Source organism: Mytilus edulis, chromosome 14, assembly GCF_963676685.1.
Source record: "Mytilus edulis chromosome 14, xbMytEdul2.2, whole genome shotgun sequence".
In the NCBI taxonomy this organism is placed as follows: domain Eukaryota; kingdom Metazoa; phylum Mollusca; class Bivalvia; order Mytilida; family Mytilidae; genus Mytilus; species Mytilus edulis.
Window position 1 is genome coordinate 48,155,654 of NC_092357.1, and position 25,408 is coordinate 48,181,061.

The 25,408-nt window shown below is 31.2% G+C and overlaps 1 protein-coding gene across 5 annotated transcripts in view; it reads left to right on the forward strand.

Moving 5' to 3' along the window:
- The window catches only part of LOC139503027 (uncharacterized), a 57,818-nt gene that overhangs the window by 26,823 nt on the left and 5,587 nt on the right, over positions 1 to 25,408 (forward strand). The window contains exons 6-21 of one of the 5 annotated variants that reach the window (XM_071292690.1): positions 1,556 to 1,607; positions 2,402 to 2,478; positions 2,879 to 3,080; positions 11,586 to 11,683; positions 12,303 to 12,441; positions 13,382 to 13,510; positions 14,406 to 14,516; positions 14,705 to 15,295; positions 15,721 to 15,784; positions 17,970 to 18,047; positions 19,019 to 19,103; positions 19,587 to 19,798; positions 20,085 to 20,242; positions 20,799 to 20,915; positions 21,466 to 21,504; positions 25,085 to 25,266. In XM_071292690.1, coding sequence (XP_071148791.1) covers positions 1,556 to 1,607; positions 2,402 to 2,478; positions 2,879 to 3,080; positions 11,586 to 11,683; positions 12,303 to 12,441; positions 13,382 to 13,510; positions 14,406 to 14,516; positions 14,705 to 15,295; positions 15,721 to 15,784; positions 17,970 to 18,047; positions 19,019 to 19,103; positions 19,587 to 19,798; positions 20,085 to 20,242; positions 20,799 to 20,915; positions 21,466 to 21,504; positions 25,085 to 25,266 — 2,334 coding nt within the window. Of the gene's footprint in view, positions 1 to 1,555; positions 1,608 to 2,401; positions 2,479 to 2,878; positions 3,081 to 6,701; positions 6,789 to 8,071; positions 8,137 to 9,370; positions 9,538 to 11,585; positions 11,684 to 12,302; positions 12,442 to 13,381; positions 13,511 to 14,405; positions 14,517 to 14,704; positions 15,296 to 15,720; positions 15,785 to 17,969; positions 18,048 to 19,018; positions 19,104 to 19,586; positions 19,799 to 20,084; positions 20,243 to 20,798; positions 20,916 to 21,465; positions 21,505 to 25,084; positions 25,267 to 25,408 lie in introns of those variants that run through there. The other 4 variants (XM_071292692.1, XR_011659005.1, XR_011659006.1 and 1 more) reach the window with 4 other exon arrangements.

The window sequence follows — 25,408 nt, forward strand, 5'->3', positions numbered from 1 at the left end:
GATCATACATGTATGTAAATTTGAAATTCACCTTATAAATGTAACATTTTTTAGCAATTATATTCTTGAAATAATTCAGTCAGAATTCAAACTAGGCCGTACTTTAACCTATAATGGTTTACTTTTTAAATTGTTATTTGTATGGAGAGTTGTCTCATTGGCACTCACACCACATCTTCCTATATCTAGTTTCATTTTATTGAAAACTGTTGAAGTAATTATTTTATCTTGGAGACAAATTATCTATAGACAGACATAGTTGTTGAAATGCATCTCTGTCCCAAATGAGCCTTGATAGTGTAGAAAAGCAGATGAGCTCTTTCTGGCTGGAAAAAGATGTCATACAGTTGATGTGTGATCAAAGAGAATCCTTCTGTCAGAGAAAGATAACAGAAAAGCATGTATTGGTACATGAAGAAGATCATTTATGTTGCCAAATAAGATTGAATATTGTTGGTTGCTAAACTAATATCGATGGGAAAATTGCAAGGCAAAACAACTCTTAATTTGTAAAATAAGTTGAAAGACGTTTGACAATATGAAAAAAGAAGATGCATGAAAAGTAGCAAAAAACGAACCTAGTGCAAAACAGAAAAGTCACTCGAAGATAGACAAAAAAAAAACCAATGCAAATTAAGAGCGAGACGAAACATAAGAAAAAATTAATGACAAAGAACACAAAAATCAATAACAAAATGGCAACAGCATGGTTATGTGTACAAAACAAAACAAATGAATTTTAAAACTGCAATTATTAAGGTGGTACCCAACACTTTCACTAAAATAAATTAGGCTCGTTTAATTTTCATAAAATTTTGACAATGTATTTACTTTGACCCTTCAACAAAAATATAAATAAAATCAAAAATTTTGACCAACCGTTTTGTCAGAAAAAATACACTGGTTATATAGCAGTTTGACAAACACCAATTTTGATCATTGAGAAGCTTAATATTCCCTTTACAACACAACTTAATTAAAACATTTAGCTGACTTTACAGAGTAACCTCCCTGTAGTGTTAGGTACCACCTTTCCCTTAAGAGCTAGACGAAACATAAGAAAAAAATATTGACAAAGAACACAAAAATCAATAACAAAATGGCAACAGCATGGTTATGTGTACAACACAAAACAAATAAATTTTAAAACTGCAATTATTAAAGGACCATTGGAATATGTTAGATTATGCATGATGAAATAAGTCTGCTTATTTATAATAAAACATCCAAATGTTAAAAAGTAAAAACAATTTTTATTACATTCAGTGTTGTTTTATGATAGTAATTTTCAATAAAACAATATCTGCATTTTCATGCCACTATCAATACAACTGATCTGCTTGGTTGGCATGGAGATATACTCAGACAGCCTAGCCTGAGAAAATGTCATTACAAAAATTCTAACAAATATTCACCAGAGGTAGTATAATTATTTATTCATTCATATTTTATTGCTACACATAAAATATTAGAATGAAAAAAGATTTCATGTATATTTTAAATACCTTAAGTATAGTTTAATCTAAATATTAATGTTTATATTTTTATTTTATAGTGGCAGCAGATGTCAGTGTGGCGAATTTTGTACCAACAAGAGGTTCCAGAAGGTGAGCTTTTATATTCATGCTGAAAAAAACTTACCAATATTAAGCATGTTAAGGACTATACCAGTAATAATTTTTATGTAGGGTAGGAAAGGATGTTATATTTTTTATGGGTTATAGCTCATATATCCATATGGGGGATATCTGCATATGGTTTCATAGAGTAAAACTAATCCCTACCCTCCCTCATTCATATTAATGGAACAGTCCTAAATGTAATTCAGATAAATATATAGGAAGTGATTACAAACGAATTCATCCCAGTAGTAGTTGTTACAGCAGGAATCATTTGTGTGTTGACCTGATTTCTTGTGTGATAATTCCATTTTGATTGCAATTATTAGCTTTTAAAAAAGCTGAAAGCTATGAAATTTTAAAATAAAATCAATCAAGCTGTTTCCATTCAACAATTTACAAAACTTGCAATTTTTGTACAGCTTTTTAAAATACAAATTAAAATAGAATTAAGCATTTGAAGAAGAAAAAAGTGTGAACATATATGTGGTTTCTATTATAAACTTTCTCTTCAATTTTAGATTATTATTGGTTTTAATACTACAAATATTGATATTTTAGACATAATTTCATTATTATACATATGTCAGAAAAGAGGATTAGAGAATATCAAGTTCATATATTAAACATTACTTTTAACCATAAAAACAAAGTATTAAGCACAATGTAGAAAAATATGGGCCAAGAATGTGACAGTCAGTGCCTATATTTTCTGAAATTGCAAATTTTAAGTCGAAATACAGTGACTTGATTTTTACGAGTATTTTTTTATTTTTCTTCAGAGACAATTTGCTGATGTAGATGCTTTCAGAACGGATTGGAAAGGCTTTGGATTGAAGACAAATGCAGAATTACCACAGTAAGTACTGTTACAATTAAGCGCTAAGATAGAGATGCCCTTAAGAGAGAGCAATTTGAAAATGTAAATTTAAGATTTGTAAATGGTTAGAAGTAAAGGAAGAACAGACTGGGACTATTGATTTGCACACAAATAAAGCTTGATATAGAAATACTAACTACTTCTCCAAATGCAGTAGAAATTTGAGATAGGGGTGTAGATTTTTTATGCAATTTTACATTATTATCAGTAACCTTCTAACGTGCTGTGCACTATTTTACTGTTGATTAAAAGGAAAAGATAGAAGGCAGCAGTATTTGCTAGTGTATATGCTCTTGAGATATGTTAAGCTTCCTTTGAACAATTGTAATAATGATCAGTCACAAAAGAATACGATAACATCTGTCTAAATATTTTATAGTGGAGATTTTGTTATGGAATATGTTGGTGAGGTTCTGGACTACAAAACATTCAAATCGAGAACCAAGCAGTATGCCAAGTCTGGGGAAAGTCATTTCTACTTCATGGCACTGAACGCAGATGAGGTCATTGATGCATCATACAAGGGAAATGTGTCACGCTTCATTAACCACAGTTGTGACCCTAACTGTGAAACACAAAAGGTTAGTATTTTTTTTGGACAGTTTTATGGGTTTTTTTCGGGGTCATGTGTATAACTAGAGGTATTCCATAAAAGCACATATTGTTAAAAAGTAATAGAGAATTCAAAATTTAATGATTTTCATTGAAATTATTGGTTAATAGTGAGGGCTGTTCCATTAAAACATACATGGTACCCAGGGAAGGCACTTTCAAAACACATTGACCACCCATAGAGGCAATTTTAGAGTCCTGCATACGTTTAAACCCCATTAAACATAGTATTTCACACCCACCCATAGTGGCATATTTAAGTTGCTTCCCTGGGTTTCATGTATGTTTTTATTGAACAGCCCTGATACTAAGAATCATTTTAAGATGTTGTAATTGATGAAAATTTTAAATGAAGGCATTTTTCTTTTAAGATTTTGATTTTGGCATAATGATGTTTATGGAATATCTCTCAACATTGCTTAATGGGTAATTTAAATAACTACAAAATGTACCAGAAATCTTTACACAGTGAGATTTGATTGAAACCGAAATTGGAAGAAAAAAAATGAATTGTACTTTTGTTGTGGTTGAAACTGTTTTATTATTGATTGATGTAGATCATCATATTTGACTTTGTAAACTCCTTGCAATATTAAAAGTATCAATTAATGGTGAATATGGTATCTCAGAGGAAGTTTTAACCTCAAAAAGCAAATATTTGATAGCTTCACTAGTGACAATTTACCGCTAAGTTTATAATTTCAAATATGAAAGATCTCCCAGAACTCTATCTTTTTCTGCTAGAGATTATATTATGTCAAGTTAAAATTTCGTTTTGAAAATAGTTAACCCTTCAAGGTCATATTGAATCTATAAACTGATAATCATTATGATTGGGCTAACAGTATATGTCTGCTGTGGATTCATTATTATTCTTTAGATACCATTTTTCGTAAAATTAAATTATTAAAGAAGAACAAATTTTCTATAGCTGACTTGGGAAAAACCATCAAAATAAAATATCTTCTTACATGTCAGTTTTCCTTAATCCACGAAAATTGGTACCCACATGAATAAATGAAATAAAAAGATAAAAAGCATCAATCAAGAACATGATACAAAAAAAGTCCAAGAAACAATGACACAAAGAAAAGAGGCAAAAGTTGTCAACAGAAGACTCCACAGAAAACTAAAGATTGAGCTACATGTACAATGAACTTAATAATGGGTTTTTGAAAAGTAAGCAGTTCTGCTCACAAAGTAACAATCATTGCATTACAATTCAAAAAATATATCACAAGAAAAAATGCAGAAATTAAGCAACAAAACAACCCAACCCCTCCTATGAACTCATGTGCTCTCGTATGATATACTGTAACCAATCCATTGTAAAACAAGTCTTGTAGATCTTTGCAATTAGAAATTGTGTGAAATTGTTATAAAAAAGGGAGATAATCTTAAGATGTTACCCAATTTTCTTGCAAGAATTGCATTTAATACATACATGCATTGATATCTGAATTTGCAGTCATGACAGTAATTTGTTTTATCTATGCTATATTGATTTGAATACTTGACTGTGAAACTTTATACAAAATTCAATACTAACAAGATGTTAGAAAACAGGAAAACATTTGATTTTGTTTTAGTTGTAACTGTTATATTGACTCAAATTAACCTGTAAGGGCTGTTCCAGAAAATACTATGTCCCCCCCCAGGGACGGCACTTTTTTTTAACCCCCACCACCCACAGAAATAAAATTTAATTAGAACAGCACTCCCTTTGCATTTTGGTATTTCAAATACAACCACCCACATAATATTTAAAAAAATTGCCTTCCCTGGGGGGGACATAGTATTTTCTGGAACAGCCCTAAAACATTTCTTACTCAAGGAAAATACTGTTTTTATACTGTTAACAAGAAATCGAACATAACTTATTTTATGATAAATACACTAAATTCAAAAAATACTGTTGATAATTTCATTATTTGACTGCGAATCAGCGCTCTTTGACCACCAGCTACCATGGCAGTTATGTTTTCAAGTAATTGACATGTCTTTTTAATGTTATTAAATAGAACATCGGTCATCCAAAATATAACATACAGTAGATTTTCATTCAAGCTTATGCCATAGAGTACTATATCTAAACTTTCAATGGTACATTTAAGTACAGTGTAAATATAATGTGGAATCATGAGTATTCATGGTGTAATAAATTATGCTGATTTTATAGGTGCTTCTATATGTGGGATTTCATAATTAAACATTAAAATGTAAGATTATGGTTTTAACCAGCTCAAAATAACAGAACTGAATGCGCGTCATGTATTGAGTGTTACTTTTCTGTAAACAGAAAGTCAATGTGTTTACAATGAAATGATATTTTTTATGTCATACAGATACAAATGATGCAGTTGCATTTTGAACCAGACACTTAGTATGATTAACCGATTGCGCAACTTTGTACATAAACTCGTGTCGTATCGAAGTACACCGTCATAAACTGTATCGAGATGCACGCGAAATATATATTATAGCAAAGTAAAACAAAACCATGAATTTTTCTACACAATTTAGAATACTGAAATCATAATACTTACTTGTATAAAACAAGAAATACTAATTTATGCTATTTTTCACTGCTTTAGCTTCTTATCCAAATAATCAAAATTGAATGTAAAAATTTGAATGTTTTATTTTAAGATATTTGATTATTATTTTGAGGGGGCACTTTGATCACAAATGTGTTATATTGATGGATAGGATGCTAAGATATATATGAGCTTTGTTATTTCTAGCTTGCTTTTTTATGCTTTCAGAAATTGTATATGCTTAGAGTGATTCAGTATGAGGACTATCATTTTAACAATTTTCACTTTCAATGCAACTGGTCATTTCAATTAGAATTATATTAAGAGATGAACAAAAGAAAATCATTCACCATTATAACTTATTTTCAATGGAAATGGTCATTTCAATTAAAATTATATTAAGAGATGAACAAAAGAAAATCATTTAAAATTATTCAGTCGACCTTTTCTGTAGTTTATTGGAGTATTTTTGGTTTCAAAGTCAATGATTTGAAAAACGTGTGCTTATTGATAAAATTAAATAGAATTGACCATTTGCAAGAAAATGAGTTATCATTGTGAATATTTTTTAATGTAATTTGATCTGATTTCTTTTCCCTTTTCTATCAAATTGACGAGAGAGAGAGAGACACTACAAATTCAAATATATACGTGAAAATGATAGAATGAGTATATGAACATCATCGTATATAATGTGAGGTTTATGTCAATGAAACAGTAACAAAACAACCGAAAGACATCAAGTTGTCAATTTACTGATATATGTTCTTCAACAATAGACAACAAAATATATCAAACTCTATATCGCCCTTGGTCAAGAATAGTTTTAAAACTTTTTAATCGAGAAATAAAAAATTTCCTCAAAGAAAAAAAAAATGAATCAATACAAGATCCTGACTTGAGATTAGACCAGGTCTATGATATAATCTGTAAACCTCATTCACGATGCAAAAAGTTGTGGGAAAAGCAAATCGTACATGCAGTCAAACAAATGTAAAACAACACGGCTTTGATGTCCTATTAATAATGTTTTGATGGTTTTACTTTCCACAGCGACCTAGATATGGGTGACAACCTTTGTAGCTAAGGTGATGACCTTCTGATGGATTTCTCTTTTCTTGTCTATCAAGACCCTGAATGGTACATATCTATTGGTTTAGCTTTGATCATATTCGTCATGCTTTGAAGAAAAACAGTTGCTTTAACTTCAATTTTTCAACGATGCATGAATTAAAAATGACCTCTGCATTGTTCAAAACACCAACTACTGCTATTACTGTAACTGAAAACTACCTAGATTTAACACTAAAAAGAAAAAAACAGAAAGGAACAAACCATTTTAATGCTAGTAATATTGCTTGAAAAAAGTTATTTTAGCTGAGGCAAATGTAGAACAAGTACAAACTGATGGAATTATTATGATACATTTTCTTGTATACCAACTTAAATCTGAAATTTGTTAATGTTAACTTAACAAAAAAAGCGTTTTCAAGGCATTAGGTATTCTTCAACAATGAGCAAATTATCCGTAAAATATATGCAGCCACCAAAAGTATTAGTCTGCAGGTGGAAATCACACAGTTTTGAGAACAGCTCACTTCATTGAAGAATCTTTATAGATCAGAGAAAAATTTCCGACATAACATATGTAGATATTTTTTGGCAACTGGTCAGATGTGGTTCCAAATTTAATAATCACCTTGGCTTTTTTTTAATCAGACACTAAGGTTACATTATCATTGTCTATATGGTATATTTTATCTGAATTATAAAGTCAGTTTTTGATCCAGCAGTGGGCAGAATTTGATAGCTCCCTTCTAAATTGATATACACCTGACCCATAGCAAGAAAATATATATATTTATGGTTGGAAATTTTTCCTCTTTTCCATATTGGTTCGAACATTACATAATTTTAGTGAATTAATCAAATGATCAAAGATCAGAAATTTAATTCTATGATGGTTTTTACAATCAATGAAAAATATCGTGCACCACCGGTAATCATTTGAACAAGTTATAAAAAAATGAAAGCCTAAGGAGTAACTCAGATTTTCTATTATTAAATTTAAAAAAAGAAAAGAAAGATAACTTGATGTTCTTTATAGGACATTAACCTGCTTAATTTCTACTGCAAGATTGTATGCAGGACACATTATAAAGTAATTAGTAAAATATAAGTTTCTATTGAAAGACACCGCTGTCTTTTCCGTCTCCAAATGAAATATATTTGTGGGGATAGAAGGAATATATTTCACAAGATTATATCGGTCTTGAATTAGGATGACTCTTTAGTATTAATCAGCAACCGAATAATTCAACAAATAGCGATATCATCACTTGTTCACACACACACTAAAACATGAAGAAAACTTTTGGAACACATTTTTAATGAAGACTTCCTGTTTTATTTACCCATGAAAGGAATTTCACAGTGCACTTTGGAGTGGCAGAAAATAGTATCTATATAGACGAAAGGCCAAGAAATGGTAAACTACAATACAAAAATATTACATAACAAACACAAAACAAATTAACAAACAAAAAAAGGATAAAAAGAGAGAAACAGAAAGTTGATGTTCATTGGAGATGCAGACCTGTTAAAATATATTGGACAAAAACACTTTCAGAGGTTTTCCACTTATAATTTAATCGAATGTTAAAAAACAAAAAGTGATCTGAAGTTATTTACAGTTTGTATCAAGGAACTTGTGCAAGTAAAAACATAAAACAATTCAGATAATGCGACAGATTGGATATGATTTCTTTCATACTATGTTTATCTTCCAACAGTTGAAAAATTTGCAAATTGGAAAAACATGAGCTTTCAAAATCATGAATATATAGACATGGAATTATATTTCATTTAGACAGCAACCCAATGAATCAGAAAAAAACAATATGTAGAATTTGTTTTCATCTTCCTAGAAGAAAGTAGATAAATTTCTATCAAATTCCTGACTTGGCACATGAGTTTCCCTTTAAAAAAATGAACGATCATACACACACACACACATATTGAATGAATGCTTGACATGAAGGATATTTGAAGACCACATTATGGAACGAAGGATATATAAAGACCCTGCTGTGGAATGGAGAATTCAAGTTCTTTTAAGAGCACTGAATGTGAAAAACAAGACAATTGTATTTCGTGAAGAAAATGTAGGTTTCAGCAAAGAAGAACTTAATCAAACTCACAGCAGATTTGGTAAGAATAGATAGATATTGTCTTGTTGCGTAGCTTCTGAGGGAAAATACATTCATAATACCAACCGATATGGATGTTGTAGAAAAAACAAGGATGATTACAAATTCATTTATAAGTCAAAGGACATACCGACTTATTTTAAGGAAATACTGAAGCACCAAAAAGTGAGATTCACACTACACACTACAAAATATAGAAACAAGAATAACCAGCAATAGTAACAGAAGAGTACACTCGAGCCAGGTTCCGATGCAGAATAAATATAAAGATTTAGATAACACATCATTTTATACTCAAAAGATTTTGAATAGCAAAAAGTTTGAAGAGAAAAGTTGATGTTATTTATCTTCTCGGAAACAAATGTTAAGATTGTGTCACTCGGAATTCAGGACGGATTATACAAACGTTAGTACAACACCTTTACCTCCTTGCTTCTCACGTGTCACTTTTGCTTGAATATATACATTGTAAACTTTTTCTGATTGCTTATGTCATAGATGTCTTGTTTTCAGTCGTCCAAGAGCTCTCTTGTTTTCAGCGCAGGCTCCTGTCTTTGTGTTATATCTCTCAAGAGTGAAGATAGAAACTAAAAGATTGGGAAAGAATCAAGAAAAAGAATTAACGATTTAAATTGTAGATAAAAATTAACATTTTGTCTTTCCATTTTGAATTCTATTAGGTAAGACCTCAATGTTTCTGTACTGAAGCATAAATACCTGTATATTAAAATGCAATAATTGTTAAAAACCAAAAGAAAATGTTCCACCAATACTGAGACAAATGTTTCAAAAGTATTGTTGGAATAGTTTCACATATCAAAAGTAGTTCTCATTTTGTCACTGTTTCACCACTGCTGAACATTTGTATAAAAAAGTAGTGTTGGGACAGTCAATGAGAAACTTCACATAAAAAAATCTAACTTGTAATGTTGATATAAAACTATTCCACCATGGCTGTATATATGAACTATGTACAAAAGTCTATGTTGGGATGGTTAAAGATTTGAAAATCATTAATGTAACATGAGAAACTGTTTCACCATTTCTGTACTAGAAATGTTGGAACGGTTATTTGAAATGAATAAAAAACCAAACAAATATCAAATTATAATGAAGGAAGCATTTCACCATTTCTACACTAAAAATGTTGAAATGGTTATTTGAAATTGAACAAAAAACAAAACAAATATCATATATATATATATATATATATATATATATATATATATATATATATATATATATATATATATATATATATATATATATATATATAATGAAGGAATCATTTCACCATTTCTGCACTAGAAATGTTGGAATGGTTATTTGAAATGAACAGAAAACAAAACGAATATCTTCCATAATGTAGGGAAGGTTTCACTACTAGAGAACAATAATTTCTGAACAAGTGTTGAAATAGATTAGAACAAAAAAAACAACATAGTACATGAACTTTAACATGTTTAACAAATATGAAACAATTGTAAACGTTAGGTTATAGAACATAGAAAGTGATACAAGTCTTCAAAGTTTTCATTTAATTACTGCTAAATGTTAGTATGGGTAGCTCTGAAGGCAAGTTCATGAAGACTTGTTAGAGTGTCTCAACCCAGTCCATTCAAAAAAGATGGAAATTACCAACTCTTATTTAGGGCAGTGTGTCTTAAAAGGTCAATTGACGAGCAGATTGGCAATTCAGCATCATTTCCTTGTTGATATTTTCTTACAGAAAGGTTTATTTTGCCCCCACCGAGGCATTAAGCATTACCTTGGTCTGTCCATACATATGACTTCATTTTATTTTATTTTCTCTAACTTAAGTTTGCTCAATCAAATGGTATAAATGTTATAAAATATGTCTCTCTAGTAGAAAAATAATGCAAATATAAATCATCACAATTAGGAAAAACTTGGATCTTTCTGATAAAAAAACATTAAGTTGATTTGAAAATCGCAGCGTAATCGTCTAGAATGGGATAAACATGAAATAAAATATCTGTGAAAATAACTTGGCTTACAGTATATAATTTTGCAACATTTAGGGATTAGTTTGAACATGTTAGGTACATTGTAAACAATATTAATATGATGACCTCTGTTGTTCAACATATATCTGTGTTTTCATATCCATATTACCAATTAAACATTATCTTGTATCTGTCATGAATTTCTTTCACATTGTTAAGAAGCATTTCAGCAAATGTGAAGATAAGAAACTGCAATTATAAACAATAAAAATGATCTTTTTACTTGTGGTAATTCTCATATGATTGATATAACTGTTCTCAATTACATCAGCATCATGTAATTGTGGTTCACATTAAATAATAGCATATTTTTTTTAAAGTACTTTAAATAATTTCAAACTGTTTGTTTTATAACAAGGAAAATAGACAATGATTTGAAAACTGGAATAAACTGTGAACAGCTGGTACATTGCTTATAAAAATGTGGAAAAAGTTCCATAAAGGATATTATGATAATACATTGCAAATGTTCAACATTACTGTATAAGTATATGTAAACCTACAAATGACTTCCATACTTTCAAAGAGTCCTTGACAAAATACCATAAAAATTGTATGCTTGCCAAATTAGAAAATAGATGTTCAATAGAACTGACTAGAAATCTAATGTATACAATGTTATAAAAAGCTTTCCTAGGCCTGTTCTTACCATTTATCTCATGTATATGTTTACTTACAAATTGTTTACTTGTACATTTCAGTGGACAGTTAATGGAGTATTGCGTGTAGGTTTCTTCACAAAGAAAGAGATACCAGCAGACACAGAACTGACCTTTGATTACCAGTTTGAAACTTATGGGTAAGTTGGTTCTTCAATGATATTGAGTGCTTGAAACTTAATGGTAAGACTGCACAGTCAAATTCCCATTGGTTGCAAAGCTACAATCCTTTTGGAGGTAAACAAAAAAGCCTGCAACTTTGCTTTTGTCATATTATATGTTTATATTAGGGATGTCAACTTGGTGAAGATTTAATAATCTATTACTCATTGGATTTATAGAGTGATACTTAAGTAAAACATTTACAAAATGTAATCAAGAAATAATAGGTTGTTGCCTTATGATAGTAAACATTCATGATTATTATTACCTAGGACTAGATAACAGTCCAAGGAATTTCATAACATAATTAATAGCTCATTTGCTACACAGTTTCACAGATGCTAGAAACAAAACAAGCTTCCTTAATGGAAATAATTCCCAGGATATGTGCATCAACCTTTTTATTTTGGTCTAAAATTTGAAAATGCCACTTAGTCAATACTTTCTGTAACCTTCAGAAATTTGTCTTTTGAATCAAATTTGGTATCGGTCTATTTAAATAGACACTGGCTCAGAACCTTGGTTAAAGTCATTTTGACTCTTGGTAGATTCAAGCTTATAAAACATTATATGAATAATTGTTATTTAAATTTCCAGTAAAGAGGCTCAAAAATGTTTCTGTGGAACAGAGAAGTGTAGAGGAACAATTGGCATCAACAAATCCACTCCATTAAAATCCAAGAAGAAGCCTGCAGAACAAGAAGAGGACAAAGAAGATCTGTTTCAAGAGGAAGATGTAAGATCTATTTATAACTAGGAACCATCTAAGAACTTAGGGGATATTTGTTACCTAAAAGAAATTGTTGTTTTGTCAGATAAATGATAATAGAATTAGAAAAAGAGAGAGAAACTGAAAAAAAAGATATATAAAGTATGTTTTGTAGCTCTGAAAACTACTGTTGCATACAAAAAAAACCATAAGAAAAGGATTTATTTTCAATGGAGACAGCTGTTTAATTTATTTTTCACAATTTTTTGTTCACTCAATATTTTCTCGTGGGTTTGAACCCACCCCCAGTGAAAAATGGTAATTTTCCTTCTATTTTCCGATTTCAAAACGACCTTGAGAGGTGAACACTGACACAACTGTGTTTTTTTGTCATTCAAGTATTACCCTATAGTTACAGTAGTCCATTCATGCTAGCTGGGATTATATTGGACTTCAGTGTCTTGCTTGGGAATTATTATTGTCAAGTCCGGTCTGCCTAAATGTTCGTTTTTATGGATTTTTGACAAAACGGTGACCTAGATTTTACAGACTAGATTCCTATTGGCCATATTATACCTCGTTGTGTTCCTATACCACCTATGCATGCATATAGGATAATAGTTTTTACCAACAGTCACTTCCAGTTACGTAGTGGCCATCAAAAGATGCCCACCCCCACCTGATTTTGGCTACTTTTCATGTTTTTCCAATTTTGAACTCTTAAACGGCTTTCAAAGTGCCATATTTTCATGAACAGACATCTTAGAAGAGTTGATGAACCATGAACTGCTTGGTTGAAGTCCCTGCTATCATGACAGTTCAGCTGGGGCAGTTCAAAAAAAGTATGGAGGGTCATACGGGCCATCAAAGAATGGTTGTCGCCATCACGCCTACAGGCGGGATTGGGGGTTAAAGGGTTAAACTGATTAGAAGATGTTATTAAAAGATTATCATTTTTCTGTTGTAGATTGAAGAAGAATTGGACACATTATCAGAGCAAGGTTTACACAATAAGACAGATGTATTGAACCTCTGTCGTCTGATGGTCAGGTCGGAGGAAACACAGTTTAGAATCAAAATTCTTAAAATCATACAGGTAATTTGTTTGATTAGATTTGGATAAAAAAAAAAATCTTGAATGCTATACACCTATTTGGTATTTGTCCACCATTACTTGACAACACGAAGAACATTGAACATTTTAATTCATAGTTTAGAATCCATGATAATTGGTATCCCACAAATAATAATGAATAGACAGTAAAAGTGTCATCAGAAGTGTTGCAGCACGGAATGTTTGATAAACTGACATTATATTAGTGTAATTCAGGAATCTGGAGAGAAAAAATCTTTGTTTTCTGGAAAGGGGTCTTGAATATCTTCTATAAAATTATATACATGGTTTACAAACTGTGGTACACTTTTCAGATTTGCGTAGAAAAGACTAAATTTACAATATTTTTAAAAATGATGAACTCTTACATTATTAATTACAATGCAGATTTTGAATTGGAGGTAAAAATATTCAAAATGAGAGAAGCTGTAAACATGTTAAAAAAAATTTTTTGGGAGCCCTTAATAGCTTGATGTTTAGTGTGAGCCAAGGCTCCATGTTGAAAGCTGTAACTTTACCTATTATGATTTATTTTTATAAATTGAGCTGCATCAGATAGAAATCGTCCTTATGCAAATCAACATCAATGCATCTGTTAACCTATTTTGAAAACAAATTTAACGGAAAGTCTGGGACTGTTTGCATATGAATTATTAAGTGAATGCTACAAAACGGAAAAAACTTCATCTTTTATTTCATTGTATTTTGTAAATGAATTCTCTGATTAGAGTATTGTACATGTACATATTCACATTAACTTGCATAAGGTCTGTTTCTATCCGATGCAGCTCAATTGTTGTTTGGATGGAGAGTTGTCTCATTGGTACTCATACCACATCTTCCTATATCTATAAATAAAATAAACTTGATATTGTAGGAGTGTTCAGACAGAAATTGTTTACGACTCTTCCTGGATTACCATGGATTAGAATTACTGTGGACGTGGATGGCAGATAAGACTGAGGAATGTCAGCAACTCAAAGTTCAAGTAAGTTCTTTAAAAAGTTAAAAATTGTGTCCTGAAAAATTGTGTCCTGAAAATGCATGCTATATTTCTCACTTGATGTTAGCAGTCCAAGTCAATCAAAATTATAAAGTTATGATAATTTCTTATTTTAGGTTTTACATAAATATTGATTTTATTTTACTAAATCAAGTTTTAATTTTCTTTTACAGATATTAACAATTTTGAAGGACTTGCCAATTAATACTAAAAATATGCTTAAAGACAGTAAGATATTGTCCCTTGTTCAGAGATGGGCTGGGCGAGAAGAGGGGGAGGAGTTACAGCCATGTCAAGCAGTACCTCCACCTCCTGTGCCAACGGAAATGCCCATCTCTATTCTGGCATCAAGTAAGGAGACGAGGCAGCTGAAAAAGAGAGTTAGGTTTCCTGATGAAGCATCTAGTGATGATAATGAGTCGAGGACCAGCACGAGTGATAATTTTAGTGAATACACAACCAACGAGTTGTATACAGACTTTGAAGGAAAGACAGGCGCTGGAAATGACCAAGTGTCGGAGGCTGAAGCCGTGGAAGGTCATCAGTCATCTGACATTGATTCCACGAGTGACGATTCCAAGAGTCGTGAACAGCCTGTACAGTCACCAGCTGACTCTTCCACATCTACAGGCGATGTAGAATCTGTTGCAGCTGATAGCTCTTCTGCTTTGGAGGAAATAAAATACATTGAACCACGACCTGATCCAATGGATGAAGTGGCCATTCTTGCTGATGACTTACTTGTAAACTGGAGCGATCTAAAGGTATGATCTACTAAGAAAATCAAGTAATTGATTGTTTATTGAAGTTTGTTTTTGGTGATTACTTTTGACTTTAAAAAAAAAGTTTGATGATACCAAAAGACAGAATCCAAGATCACAGGTGTCTGAGAAACTAACACAACCACGGCAAAAATAACAGCCATCAAAAGGCTACACAATAGACTTAATATGTTACATTTTCCTGCATCAGTTATAGATTTGACGAGTGCTAATTGAGTTTATTAATGACATGTGATCAATACTGGTTATATATTTTGGAACCATGGAACAATATTTTTGCTTGTAGATATTAGAGAAATGTTATTCTTCAAATTGTTTTCAATAGACATGATAGATGACTGCGTGAAAGACATACTTGTAAGTCATGTAGGTGATTAGAATTTAACGGAATGTTTCCTTTATTTTAGGAGTTGTTTAGAATTCCAAAGAAACAGCAAGTGGAGGAAAGAAAGAGACATGAAAAGGAGCTAGGTATGATATAACCCCTTCGTTTCATGGATTGTCATTTGACACATATAACCACACATTTAAACTTTGAAGCTTACTATGCAGACAAAATAATCCAAGTTAAATATTATGGAAAAAATTCCAGAATTTGATTGAAGAAGATGTGGTGTATATGTAAATGAAACACCAACCTAGCAATACAAATAAAACTACAAAAGGACATTTATTTTAAGGGATTTTAAATTCAAGAAATAAGATTCTGTGATTTAATGTTTCAAAGATGAGTTAACAGGTCCCAAAATGATTATCTCATTTTCATTTAAACATATTTATTTGTTACTACATTTTAAATTTTGATTATCTAGATTTTCTTGGCATATCAAAATCTACGTACCTGTCTGAAAATATTTGCAATTACCCTTTAGTAACCCCACACACAAATCGCTAACTTTTAGATTATCTCTCCATAAAGAAGATCACTTTTCCTGTAGCAAATTTAATTGCTACGGTCTAATTTTGCACAAACCTCACACAATCGTCGTTTTGTTTATAATTGGATGAAGATAAAGATAAGGGAGATAAATTTAAGAGTTGGGCTTAAATCAAAATATTGTTTGTTTGCCCTTTACCGACCGACCCTGTCAATTCGTTCCGCCTGAAAATCTTTTATTTGTATTTACCAGCAAGATTTTATTTTATTTTATCTTTTCGTTCCTACCAAAAATCTTATATTTGTATTTCCCGCTCAAAACTTTTTTACCGGAATCCTTGGGTTTTATCTTTACCGTATAAGGTCTAGTCCGTTTGGTATCTCGTGAGCGTTTGACATGAACACTTTCAAATAGAGTTTCAAAGCATTTGTTTGAAATCGATGTTAAACGCTTTGAGAAAACATGGTGATATGACATTAGCTGCGGAAACGTAGCTCTTAAGGTCCTTTTGATGATTTTTGATATTTGCGGACCATAGATCTATGGCAAAAAAAAAAATCAAAGGACAATAGAGCTACGTTTTCGCAGCTAGATATGACGTACGTTACTCTGTATCTTTATACTTGGAGAGCAGAGTTCACTTACAAAAAAGTTCGTTTAATACAAAATTATCAACGTGTGTACAAACTTTTTTGTAAACGAACGTTGTATTCTATGTACAGTAGGGATGGCCTTTTGTGATCCGTAGATCAGGATGATTATGTTAAAGATGCCTTCGACCAGCATTGCTGTATTATTTATATCTGACATGAACCAAAGGTGGCAAAAGCCTGTAAAGGGGAGAATATTTGGCAGTAAAAGCTCCCAAGTTTTCCAAACAGATCATAAATTGCGATGTAGAATACGTACCCGAATGGAATAGACTACCAGACAATCTCGTGTGTGCTAAGACAACTGAGAGCTTTAAACTTCGGTTGCTCTCACAACGTTGGATTAATTTTCAAGCGCCTCTCTCCCGTTGCCACTGATGCCATATATACTGGCCCTGCAACGTACTTATTCAGATTCAGAATTGAGTTCAAGTCTTGTAGCATTTTTATTGGAAACCCAGACACACACGAAAATTTAAACACTCTAGGGACTTTTTCTACTAGTAATGTATGTCTGCCCGGACATATTTTACCAGGACAAAGTAATCGCTTATAATATACAGAAAACCTTTAGGTAGAGGTCAGCGTACAAGGTACGTAGTACAGAATATTAGTGCAAGTTAAAACTCTTCAAAGTTCCAGGCATATACATGTTGAAAATATGCGGCACAGCTCTATATTTTGATATTTGAAAACAAAGTAGTCTTGCATATGAATTAACTTCACATTCTACATGATATTTTTTTTTTTCAAAACTTCCTATCAACTTATTAGCAAAAGCAAAACGGACAAAAATGACATTATGCAGATTTTGTATATCATGTTTCTTGTCACTTGTGTATACAATGTACTATGTTTGCATTTTAACCCGTCAGGGTTTCATGTTTTTTTGCAATATAAAATAAAATATTATACCTACCTGCCTACCCATGACAAAAAATATACCGAGCCAAATTATTTTTTTTGGGAAAAAAATAAAATATTTTACCTACCTACCTACCCTGTTTCAAAACATAGGGTCGGAAAAGGGCAAACAAACAATATTTTAATTTAGGCCTTGTAAAAGATGTATGCTTCATGTTTCAATACACATTGAAATATTTTGAGACAACATTTATATTTTTTCAGATAAATCGGATGTAACAGTGAAGAATGAAAAGAGGATTGAACAGATGGAGAAAGATCAAGATAGATTTAGACATTTAGGTAAATTAACTTACAACTTTTATACAAAGAACAGTAATAAAATGTGCTGTTCTTATGCGTATTGTGTTTTTAAGCCCCAACCCCACCTGTGATAGTAGAGAGGCATTATGTTTTCTAGTCTGTACGTCCGTTCGTCTGTCTCTCTGTTCGTTCGTCCGTACGTCCATTCGTCCCCCTTCAGGTTAAAGTTTTTGGTCAAGGTAGTTTTTGATGAAGTTGAAGTCCAATCAACTTGAAACTTAGTACATGTTCCTTGTGATATGATCTTTCTAATTTAAATGCCAAATTAGAGTTTTTACCCCAATTTCACAGTCCTCTAAACACAGAAAATGATATTGTGAGTGGGGCATCCATGTACTATGGACACATTCTAGTTTGTAATGAATAGATACCCCATATCCTTTCATTTCTATTATTTAAAAAAAAGTGGGAGATACCAAAAAAGACCAGCAAAACTCATGAGTCAAAGACAAAATCAGTGCAAAATAATAAAAGAGACAACTGTCTTCATTTTTTGTCGCTTCATCGTCTATCATTTTTGTGCAGGAATATGCTCTTGATTGATCCAGCTTAATAAAATAGATTTCAATAAATAATTCTTGTGAATTGTGGAACAATCTAAAGAAAAAAAAAGATCTGTCTTCCAATCTATCTATCTGTGGTGTAGAAAGGCAAAACGAACATTGTATTGAATTCTTGTCCATTATGATATAGGTCTCCATTGCTTCGTCAACTTTTTTAGTGAAACGTTAAAAGAAACCATTGTCAGTAATATATCAATGATTATGGGAAATATTTTAAATACTAAAAAATGAAAAACTAATTACGGACATCTCAATAATCTTTCACCAAAAAGGGATTAGAATCATGTTTTTTTATATATTTATATAAAGGTTTTAATGGGCTTCTTTTTGAAAGAATAGTTGCACACTATGTACCTATTTTATTTAATTTTCATTGTTTGTTGACAGCTGCTGGCTGGGATACAAGAAAGAAAAAGAAGAGACCCCCACCACCTCCTCCACCTGAGGAAGATGAGTTTTCAGATAGGCCAAGGTAGGTTTTCTTTCTAGATTTTGTTTGACACTAGAACAAGTGATATGTGGCCTTGCAGTCATAATCATTTCAGACAAGATTTTTGTACTCAGACTCAGAAATCAACCCAATCAATACTAGTCCTTTCTTGGCTATATGTTGTACAATGAAAATGCAGCAAAAGTTCTGAAGAAACGAATCTGGAAATCTTTTTCAGAGATGAATATATACATAATTATTGGATTGCTGACAACAATGCAAGATTAATAAAGCACATTTCTAAACAGCCAATTATGATTAAAAAAACGTTATTTCTAAAAAAAAATTGCAAAGTTAATTGAATAACAATATATTGATTAAAAATCTAATAATTTTCTTATGGCCTAATGAAGAAGGATTTTTTTCAATTCAATTCAATAGAAAATGTAAAATTAGACTTTGGGAAAGTTTTTTTTTATTACTTTACCTAAGAATGAAGTTTTGAGCAATATCTGTATATTGTAGAAAAGTTCTGTTACCAACACCACCAAAGATTAGTAAGGAAGAAAGACGACAGATATTTGAAGCCCAGGTCAAAGCACAAGAGGAAATGGCAGAGATAGAAAGACAGCAGCGAGAGGCTTATCTACAACAGTTTTACTCTGATCCAAACAATTACATGTATTATGGACAAGATCCTAATTGTCCCCTCCCACAGGGATTCCAGGTTCAACCAGGTGAGATATTTATACAAATTCAATTGTAAATAAAGTGAATATTCAAGATGATTATTTAAATAGAAAGTTGTTTATCTTTAGGCAAGTAAATTTTTGTTATATATTAACACACTGAAGAAGATTAAATTTAGTTGAGAAAGAACTTTAATCCACTATATGATAATAGAAGAAACAGAAAATTCCAGTTGTTCTCACTTTTAATGGACCAAAGTGCAGATATTGTAAAAAACAATCCCATCAGAACTATATCGTAGTAGTCGTTTAGATATTTTAAAAATCTTTATAGGTGTTGAAGGAGGCATGGAACAATACATAGACCCCAACACTGGTCAGGCCATACCATATGAGGTGATACAGGCCTACATCGCTCAGCAGCAGGCATTACAACAACCACAGGCAGGGTACACTGATGAGGCCTTACAACAACAGTTGATGAGTCAACAGGTAAAAGTTAAAAAACATATGTAAAGTAAACATAAGAGGATGTTGTATGGTTGACCAAATGATGTAAAAGTAGATAACAATAGCAATAGCACTGTACAGCCTTCAACAAAGAGTCAAACCCATGTCACATAGCATATTTTGCCCAATAGAAGAAAAAGCAGCTCAATGTTTTTGATATCTTTCCTATGATAATAAAGTTGCAATATGTTTTTTCCTCATCTTATTTCAGTCTATTTGTTTAGTATATATCAGGTTATTAATGGATTTGGTTAATGGTAGGTTATAGTTTTGGTTAAGGGTAGCTTGTGGTTACATCAACTTAAACTTAGTACACATGGCCATTATGTACTGACTAATATGAATGCCAATTTAGGGTTTTACAAGAGGGTCACTGAACATGGAAATGGGAAAATTCTAGTGGGGTATTTTCTCTGGACACCAATCAAATGCTTTGTCACATAGGGGAATAGCCAAACTTATCTGTTTTATGTGTACATGAAAGAATGTAACTGTGACCAACTATAAACACCACTGATAGGGATTTCTTTTGTTATAGGTACAAGAACAGATGTTGGCACAACAGGCATTAGCAGGATATGCACAGCCAACTCCCGATATGTTGTATCAACAACCAGAACAAGCATCAGGGGAATCGCAAGCATTTTTACAGCAGGTAGGTGTCAGATGTAATTGGTGCAAATATATACATAATATTTTGTTTTAGAATTTTTATGGAAAAACTGATATACATGCATTATTTTTGGTGATTGATGTTAGGTGATCTTAGCCATAAATTTTGAAATAACAAATATGTTGGAAACGGAAATACACTTTTTTTTAAGGTAGTTTTTTTTTTTCGTTTCAAGAATTGAAATTTTAAAATTCTTTGAACTTTTTAATCATTTTGTTTACTTCTAAGTTCTAAATTATAATTTATTAATGTGTGTGTTTTTTTTTTATTTATATGGTCTCAAGGAAAAACAAATCATTTGATGTATGTTTCTTAAGATTTATGGGGTGAGATGAGGAGAAATGTATAAGTTGGTCTGAATAAGAATTTTTCAGAAATAAAATCATAGTGAAAGCCAAAATAACAAACTAAAACAGGTCCATACCAATTTTTTTGTGTTAATAGCCTAAGTTTCCTTATAAAATTTTACTTAGAAAGTTTAATCGATAGAAAGGAAACATTGTAACTATATAATATAATTTTATTTTTAAAGACATCTCTTACGGACCAAAAAGTGTCTATTGCAGAAAGAGTAAGCAAGATTTCTGTACTTATTTATCCACGTTTTATCTTGTAATGGAAAAAGTGGATATTTCTGTAATAAGCTGAAAATGGCATTTTTTCATTTTACAAGTACATTATTCATTTAGGCCATACCAAATTTAAATATTTTATTTCATTTTTCTTTTTAGCAAAATCACCCAGCAAGCAAGCAAGCAATTATTTTCTTATTTCTTAATTTACCAATAATTGATAAACAACATGATATACATATGTATGAAAATAAAAGTTTCAGAAGAAAACAACTGTCTATTTCGAAAATTTAATTGATCAAGTCAAAGAATATAAAGAACAGTCATTTATTTTATAAAACACATAAATACTATAAATATAAGACAAGAATTTTACGAATTATTTTTACGAGTTTAAACAAAAAAAGGAATATATTGGACGAGTATTTCAGAAATATCCACTGAACTAATGGTGTGATTCATTATATATTACCACATGTGCTGTGCTTAAAACACATTTGTAGCCTTGCTAGTAAGCTCTATATTTTAGCTTTTGGTGCTAGGGTTATATGGTTTTGTAGTGAATTTATTACACATGTATTGTTGATGAAATATTGTATTAATGAATAGCAAGATACAATCTCAGTATAAAAGGATAATTTTAAATATTTTTGAAACATTCTTATTTAAGTTCTTCAAGTCTTCCTTTAAAGAATTTGTATTTAACAAGCTTTGCTTTACAAAAAATAAATATAAAGTAGCATTTGAAAATATTCCTTTTTAATACCGTTAAACAAAAAACATGTTTGTGAAATTTGAATTATTTTAATTGAAAATTTTGAAATACAGAAATTATAATACTTGATAGTTTCAATTAAATTTTCCTAGGTAATGAAGGTTAAACTTTTGAGTGTATATTTCTTGTACATATTATTAATTCCTTTATGTTTTTATTATTTTTGCTTTCTGTAGCAGTAAGTCCATCATTTTACAAGGGGATTCGGTATGACAAGGGTATGGGGCGCAACATGCAAAGGGATGTGGGGTTTGCTATGCTTTCAAAGCTATGGATTTTCATGTAATGCTTCAGTGTTGGCATATTCTTCTGTACCATATGTGTTTCTTACATCCTTGCTCAAATGAGGGAGCATACATGCCAGTTTGTTTGTTTGTCTGTCCTGGACACTATTTTTGTAACATTTTTCTAAGCAACTACAAGTCTAAGATTCTTGATAAATAGTACCAAACGTCTTTGTATGATGTCATTCCAGTTTTCAGTTTCCACCAAAATAACCTTTACATCTATAAGTATCATCATTTGGATTTTAAGTTTCATTTACATATTTATGTGTGTGGCAATTTATTTGGGTTCCATGTAATATGAAAAACAGTATTTCCAAACATTTTTGTAACAATTTGGTTTGTGAAACCTATTTTGCACCGTAATATCTTTTTTTTTTTTTTTTCCAACGTAACAATATCTTTATTGCATATTTGTTGTAACAATTTACTAAGTTTACAGCTTTAACTTAGTATCCCTCATGTTAGCTTACCTAATAGTTAAGGGAAGCACTATTTGGCAAGGTATTATTTATTCATAATATTAGTATTCATAACATAAAATATTTCACAAAATATATTTGATAAATTATTATGATTATACACATACATTACATTTTGCTTCTTTTTCTCTTTTTCATAGTATTTTTTTTCCGGAATCAACTCCGTTATCGGTATGATCCGTGTTTCCATTAGTATTGGGCACAGTGTTGTTTTTTCGCATGTTGCACCGTAATATCTATCCTTTAGTTTTGCCATATATTTTCATCAAATTTTCAAAAATTTATGTCCTTACAACACAGTTAAATAATATTTAGATCATGTGCAAATTTTATGCTTGAATGGCTTTGGTCGTATTAGGGATTTTGGTCAATATCTATTAAAAGCATGAGGGTGTTTCCAAAAAAAACCCAAACAATTCTGCAATATTAAGGTCCAAATTTTCAATACATTCATGATTGACAAATTTTCCAAAAATTTCAGTTTTTAATTCATATTATTTACATCTATGATAGTATACTAGCCTTGTAAATGAATGGTTTGTTAATCTAAATAATATTCACTTTGAATAGGATCTGTGGCTTGTAACAAAGCAAGGCGTAGGAAAAATAGAAAATTTTATCATTTTTGTCGAGCCTTCGACTTTAGTCGAAAAAGCGAGACTAAGCGATCCTACATTCCGTCGTCGGCGGCGTCAACAAATATTCACTCTGTGGTTAAAGTTTTTGAAATTTTAATAACTTTCTTAAACCATACTGGATTTCTACCAAACTTGGACAGAAGCTTCTTTATGATCATAAGATAGTATCCAGAAGTAAATTTTGTAAAAATAAAATTCCATTTTTTCCAAATTTAACTTATAAATGGACTTAGTTTTTCTGCGGGGAAACAACACATTCACTCTGTGGTTAAAGTTTTTAGAATTTTAATAACTTTCTTAAACTATCCTGGGTTTGTACCAAACTTGGACAGAAGCTTGTTTATGATCATAAGATAGTATCCAGAAGTAAATTTTGTAAAAAAATAAATCCATTTTTTTCCATATTTTACTTTTAAATGGACTTAGTTTTTCTGCGGGGAAACATTACATTCACTCTGTGGTTAAAGTTTTTAAAATTTTAATAACTTACTTAAACTATCCTGGGTTTTTACCAAACTTGGACAGAAGATTGTTTATGATCATAAGATAGTATCCAGAAGTAAATTTTGTAAAAAAATAAATCCATTTTTTCCATATTTTACTTTTAAATGGACATAGTTTTTCTGCGGGGAAACATTTCATTCACTCTGTGGTTAAAGTTTTTAAAATATTAATAACTTTCTTAAACTATCCTGGGTTTGTACCAAACTTGGACAGAAGCTTAATAATGATCATAAAATAGTATCCAGAAGTAAATTTTGTTAAATAATAAATAGATTTTCTTCCAGTTAATAAAATTGAGAATGGAAATGGGGAATGTATCAAAGAGACAACAACCCGACCATAGAAAAAACAACAGTGGAAGGTCATCAACAGGTCTTCAATGTATTGAGAAATTCCCGCACCCAGAGGTGTCCTTTAGCTGGCCCCTAAACAAATATATAGTCCAGTGATAATGAACGCCATACTAATTTCCAAATAGTACACAAGAAACTAAAATTAAAATAATACAAGACTAACAAAGACCAGAGGCTCCTGACTTGGGACAGGCGCAAAAATGTGGCAGGGTGAACCATACATACATGTACAGTCTGCAGTTGTTATTAAAACATTTATTAGATTCATAAACTATCCTGAATTTTAACCAAACTTGGACAGAAGCTTCTTACAATCAGAAGATTGTATCAAAAGGAATATTTTTATTGAGTTTTTTCCTCATTTTTGTTGAGTCTGCGATTTACAGCAAAAGTAGGCGAGACACTGGGTTCCGCGGAACCCTTACAAATTTTTTTACTCAAGTTTGTTGAATCAGGAATTTTCAAGGGTATTTTTAAATGAAGTGTAGAGTATAAATCAATAAATGAAAGTGAGAAGTTTTAATTATGATGGTTTATTTACAGGTTCAACAGTTGCAACAGCAGCTTGAGATGCAGGGTCAGTTGGCTGGTATGGGGACGTCTGAGGAAGAGGATATCCCTCCTCCACCATCACCGCCAAAGTCTAAGGCCCCAAAACTACCACCCAACTGGAAAAGTGCCAAGGATGCTGAGGGGAAAACATATTATTACCATACAACAACAAGGTAATGTCCAGATATTTAACTGAATAATTTGAGGTTCCTCTGAACTGTCCAATATCTTAAATGATAAAAGGCTGGTCATGATTATTTAAAATATCTAAATGATTCATAAAAAAGATATAAGTGAAAAGTGAAATACTGGACA